Source organism: Triticum urartu, chromosome 1 (genome assembly GCF_003073215.2).
Source record: "Triticum urartu cultivar G1812 chromosome 1, Tu2.1, whole genome shotgun sequence".
Lineage (NCBI taxonomy): Eukaryota > Viridiplantae > Streptophyta > Magnoliopsida > Poales > Poaceae > Triticum > Triticum urartu.
In genome coordinates, this window is record NC_053022.1 from 15,184,398 (window position 1) to 15,190,873 (window position 6,476).

At 44.0% G+C, this 6,476-nt stretch overlaps 1 protein-coding gene across 1 annotated transcript; it reads left to right on the forward strand.

Moving 5' to 3' along the window:
- Positions 1-2,043: 2,043 nt before the first annotated feature.
- LOC125542909 (UPF0481 protein At3g47200-like) lies at positions 2,044-4,604 on the forward strand. The gene has a single exon (XM_048706137.1). The coding sequence runs from the start codon at positions 3,262-3,264 to the stop codon at positions 4,465-4,467; it is 1,206 nt and encodes a 401-aa protein (XP_048562094.1). The 5' UTR covers positions 2,044-3,261; the 3' UTR covers positions 4,468-4,604.
- The last annotated feature ends 1,872 nt before the right edge of the window (positions 4,605-6,476 follow it).

The following is a 6,476-nucleotide window of genomic DNA, read 5'->3' on the forward strand; positions in this document are numbered from 1 at the left end:
GGACACGCCCCGTGTCATCGTCTCCATTTGCATTGCTACAATGATGAGCGGCAGCATGAACACAAGCCCCTGAGGATGGCGCCTCCCAGTTGTGTAAGCTGGCTGGTAGGGGCATGTCATCACCGTCCATGAGTTTGAAGAGAAGACGGGGACATGGTGGCATCCGATTGGGTTCCGGTTGCAGCCAATGGAAACGTGCAGCTTCTATGCATGGCGTGCAGTGCCTTGTCCATGGAGATGTACTCCGAACAGTCGTCATATTGTCCTCCAAGAAGGAAGAGGGACGAATGACACAATAACTATCTATCTATCTTTATTTATTAGTATACATTAAAATCACAATACGAAAAAAATAAGAGAGATGTTCTGGAAATTCTCACGAAAAGCAAAACACATTGTTCTAGATGTGCTTATTTTAGAGGTCTCACATCTGGTTGACCATCTCTTTATTACTGGACTAGATCAGAACCATACCTAAAAAGATCATACCCACTAGATCTACGTTATCATACCTTAACATATCACACCGTTATATCTTCATAGTTGCACCTAAACAGATTATAACCATTACATCAAGATTGCCGTACTTGAGCCGATCATGTCCATCAGATCTAAATAATAGTAGTACCTACATATATACTCGCATTTTCCTCGAATACGCATAGCATGCGTATCTTGCATTATAGAGAGAAAAGGGTATAAGAACCCTCCACTGAGGGTGTTACAACACACCCACACCACCGTACACAATCCTTAATCTACATCTCGTCCATCACCCACATGTGTATCCGCCCAAAAAATCGCTCCATGTCAGTCCTTATGAGGCCTGCCGTCCTCCAAGCTCTACCTTCCGCAAGACACCTACCAAGTAGTCGACTAAGTGATGCATTCATAAAAGATGAATCCAATTGTATATGCAAGCAAGAATAATACAAGGAGGCCAGATAAGAACAAAGCCGAATTAACATTGTATAGTCATACACAAGATTGCAATAATGATCATAAGGTTTCAGACATTCACGAGAGAGCATACGACAATTAATCCAGTGAGCACGCGGATTACAAGTAAGTTTGGTCAGTACACTTGTAAACCTAATCAACAACTGACTGTGTAAACAGATCACTGACACAAAATTAATAAATAGCATCGGATTTCATAAATAATATTATATAACTCCTTTTTGTTATTTATTGGCAACATAATCATATACGTTCATACATAAAATAAAAGTCTATATTGCAATAAAAAGGGGTAAATAAGAGCAAAACGATTTGTACCCTAAGAAAATAAAATATTTAACATTTTTAACACCCAAAAATATGATGACCTCGCATTTGTGAGAGAAAGCAATAGAAGAAGACTAACATAACAGTACGTGAATACAATATTTAAACATGTGCTTGCGGTATATACTTCTTATAGATTTTTAATTTGAGTAATATGAAAGTAGAGACACTTTTTGTGAATGAAGGAGTGAATGTAAAACAAAATCACTAAGAAAATTCAGGCCAATTGTCCCTCGGGTTGGAGCAGTAATAATGATGGTCCTAAAGAAATTTGAGAAAAACTTCGAACCCTCGGCTCCACCGAGTAGATGTGAGATTCCATAGTTTGGTTTGTTTTAGGCCTGTCCCAATGATTCACCTTTGCGTCATGCATTTTACGTAAGCAAAAAAGATGATGTTACATATTGGAATTAAGCATAAGGGAGGTGATAGTAATATCATGTTACGATATAGTATCTTAGCACATGGAGCAAGTATATTTAACGATTATCATATGCATAATTACATATTTAAATTCGAAAACAATTAGATGGCACTATGATGCTGTTGCATGATATTATATATAGAAAGATAATAAGTAATGTAATACCGTGGAGGTGGTGTTTTGGCTCATAGGTGTAGATATACCTATTATCAAATATATATATATATATATAAATATATATATAAACACATTTTAAAATGTAAAAAAATTCTGAACAATAATTTTGCGTGTAAATCCGGGTATCTTTCGCACAGACATATCATTTTTGTGGCATGTATGGAAAATATATAAAAAAATGTCTCGTGAACAGCTGTAATCAAGAAAAAAATTGCCTTTTTTACACAAGCCATAAAAAATGTCCTTTTTCAACAAAACTTCGTGTATGAACATATAATGTCAGGATGTGCACGAGGAATTTTTTGGTCGAATTTTTTTAACGTTTTAAAATATGTATTTGGACAATGGGTGCATATACACCTATGAGCCAAAGTGAATTTCCGGTAATACCATACACTATCATGCTAGTATACAATACAATTGACAAGTAGAATACGGTATGAAACCTTACCAACACCCGACAACGAACAAGCATGCATTCTAGAAGACACATGCCGAGCCTTCAATGGCATAAACAGTCACTGGGCCCATGTACTAAAGCTCCCAGAAATCCGCATCTGACGTTTTGGCTCTCTGGAGCACATGCTTCCAGGTGAACAGTACCCTGAAAAAACATAAAATGTTGTCAAAAGATTCTGAAAAAGTTGTAGATGATCATGTTGGCGTCGTAAGCATGCTAGAAAGTTTTCATGCGGAATGGAGCAGCTGTGTTCGTTGGTGAAAAAAACAAAATTAGGGTGACATTTGGTCTTCGTTTTGTTTTTTTTCGCAGGCGAAAATGCTTAACTTGTTTGCCTCAAAATGTACAGGTAGCATTTGTATGTGACAAAGATCACATACAAACTTTATCTCAATTTTTTTGATATTTAAAATAAATTTTCCCCGGGAGCAGGAGCTCCCAGGAGCCAAATTGACTTTCCGCCTGATATATGTCTAACAATAGTTATGACGTCACCTGACAGAGTGATTATAAAATATACAACTTTATGCGCCCTGGATAAAATAACAAATAGCTGAGTTCATATATATGTCATAGTGAGCTGAAATGATAATCTCTTTTGCTGCGAGCACACAAACTCAAATTTTCAGAATCACTCCATTGGATCAATATTTAAAAGTTTATCAACTACATTTTTCTTTCTTTCTTGAAGGCACAGTGTTGCATCATTTTTATAATGATTTTTGGGAACTTCTACACCATCAAAACCTTAAACGAGTAACCAACATTGATAGAAATCCCTATCCTATATATATTGCTATTCTCATAGCATCGTATTCTTTGTGCTGATTAATTATGGCATGCAGATACAAGAGTCTGGAATCTTGACTCCGACTTGGAGGCTGGGAAAAAACTGCTTGCCAAAGAAATTGGGATGAACACCATTGTTTCCATCAAGAGGGCTCCCAAGGTCCGTGGGGAACTCCGTGGCGCGGACGAAGACAGCTACACACCGCACCGTGTGCCGATCGGCCCTTACCATCACAATTGCTCATCTTCATGGATTGCAAAAGAAAAGCTGCGCTATGTCGGCTTCATGCAGAGTGTCTCCGAAAGATACAAGGCAGATGGTCTTAATGGTCTAGTGGAGGAATTGGAGCCCCGAGCAAGGGAGTGGTACGGGGACGGGGTTGACCACATGACGCCGGAAGAGTTGGCGAGGATGCTGCTGCATGATGGGTGCTACCTGCTGGGTTGGTTGGTGAACTATCCGGACGCCCCTCAAACATCCTGCAACGACCACAACACGGTGTTTCGCGACATCCTTTACCTCATTGAGAACCAGTTGCCTTTCTTTGTTCTTGACAAGATTCACGCGCGCGCCACAGGAGGCTCCAGTTGCCTACTCCACTACATGGCAACATACATCCAGAGTCTGCTGCATGCTCAGCTCTACATCAGCCAAGGGAAGCAGAGGCTGATGGAGCAGCCATGGCACCTGCTGCATCTAGTGCACGAATACTTCCGTCCAGCCAACTTGCCGAAGTCCACAGATCCGCAGCAGACCGGGCGCACTGGTCGGTGGCGCCGGGCGACGGCATACCGCTTGCACGCCAAGGTGAGGTTCATGCCCCGGGACTTCGCGGCCGAAGTAAATTCGGTCCTCGACGTGCGCCTTGAAGGAGGCACACTGTGGGTCCCTCGCCTGCAAGTCTGCCGGGACACGTGGACGCTCCTACGTAACCTGATGGCGCTGGAGGAGCAGATGCCCAAGAGGCCAGTCACGGCGTACTGCATCTTCATGTCGCAGGTGGCGTGCACGGTGGAGGACGTCCGGCTCCTGGTTGATGCAAAGATCGTCCAACACTTTGAGGGCAGCGACGAGCATGCTGCCCAAGGCTTTGCCGACCTCTGCAAGGGGGTGGTCATGGACGTCGACAACATCGACAGGAACTACCTCAAGCCCATCTGGCATGACCTGGAGAAGCGCCACAAGAGCCGCGCACACAACTTTTGGGGCGGCCACTCACAGCGTGTGGCCATCGCCTTGGCATTACTAGTGGTTGTCGTCCTCCTTGCCTGTGTAGTGACGCAAACTTTCTATGTAATTATCGGCTATCGGCAACAAACAAAACATTAGTGTCCTTTTAGTTTGGACAATTTGTTAGGGCATGCAGTACTATGGTTTGTTTACCTATTAGTTTATGAGTCCTTTTACGGTACGTCCAGAAATAAGAGAAGAGTGTCTCACCGAGCCTCCTCAGCGATTTGGATTTCTGACCGTTGGATCTGGCTGCTTGATGCGATCTGGGCCGTCGGATCGACCCCTGGAACGATCTCGCTCGTCGGATCAGATCCTGGTACCGTAGGAATGAATAGTTTCACCTCGACCGTGCCACCGCATGTAAATAGCTTGCTCCGCCGAGGGCATTTTCATCATTTCACGCTTACCCGTATAAATTGCATCCGCTCCCGTGTAGATGACCTAGCCACCTCTCCCCCGCACTCGCGCCCTCAACCCCCGCCCTCCCCCATCCCCGCCCCCCTCGCCCCAGCCCTCTCCCCGACCCCTCCCTCCCCCAAACCCCGCCCCCCCGCCCACTTCGCCGCCACCAACGCCCCGCAGACCTCGCTGCCGCCGACGCCCCTCAGACCGCGCCGTTGTGGACCTCTCTCCTTGTCTCCCTCGCACCACGCCGCCCGCAGCCTCGCCCTCTCGTCATCAGAAGGGAAGGGAAGGGAAGAGAAGAGGGAGAGTGATCAAGTCAGGCGGCGGCCAAGGTGCTCGCAGATTCGTCGGGGATGTCGTCCGACCTTGGCCTCCGAGTGCTTGTGCTCTGCCTGCTCCGCGCCCACGCAATGGCCTGCTCGGGATGCCGCCCTCCCCCCCTGCTCCAACCCTAATCCCCTCCCCTCCCCTTACGCTGTTGCTGCTTTTGGTCACGCAGGTGCACGCACGTGTCCCTGCTCCTCTGGTGGACAAGGTCGGTTCCGATCTGGATGAGTAGCAACTGCTGCAGGTGGACGAGGCACTAGCCCTCATGGCTCCTCCCTCCTCCTACCCCCCTAAACCCGGTTAGCTCCACCCCCTCTTCCTACCCCTGCACATCTATCTTATCTAGCCAATTCTCAGATTTAGCTAGGTTCCAAAGAAGAGATTTTTCTTTGTCTTTCTTGTTTTGTTTTTACCTTGCTGCCAAGGAAGGCCTTGGATCTAGCTAATTATTTATAGAGTACATGTTTGTTGCCTTGCTTGGCTTGTTGGCCATATTCTGCTCAATGCACGTACACTAAAATCTGTATTATTTTGGGAAATTGTTAAATCTGCGTATGTTGTATTCTTGCCAATTTTAGATTATCAGCTACATGGAAGTGATAGTACATTTTAGTTCTCCATGCTTATTATCATTCTTGACAATTTTATATTTACAGCTGCATGGAAGTGTTAGAACTTTTCAGTTCTCCATCCATGGTAACTATCGATATATGACTCCAGTTCATGTTCTTCTAATTCTACATCAGGGTATGAAAAATCCACACTCTTATACATCACTGCTCCTTTACTTCATATATGTGTCGTGATAAATATGTGAAGGATGTGAGGTGTCACTGATGAGACCTTTGTGCTAGCCGGTGATCATGGACAATGTTATATAGTTAGTTTGATATGCTATATAGTCTAGCTAGGTTCGAAGGAATGGGATTTTTGGATTAGTCCCATATTCATGTTAGTTTTATAACAAATCGGTGAAATTTACTTTTTTGTGTTGTTGCTTCAAGTTAAAGTTTGGTCACTTGTTTTAAGCATCCTATCCGATTAAGGATGTGTTTCTCTTGGTACTGCATGCCCATGCTAATTGTTTGACGATGTGTCAGATTGGGCGTCACATGCCATCACATGTTTAATACTGATATATCCTTAAGCATCCTAATCGATTAAGGATGTGTTTATCTGGTTATCACATGTTCACGCTAACTGTTTAAGCGATGTGCGGCTCGGGTGTGGATTTGTGTCTGACCAATTAACAGTTCTATTAATACTGATATGTCCTTAAACATTATATGTGTATTGCATCACTCCCGTGTTTACTCTTCTCTGGTGATGTTGTTACTCACACAGTTTGGGTTGTGAATACAACACTGTTAAAC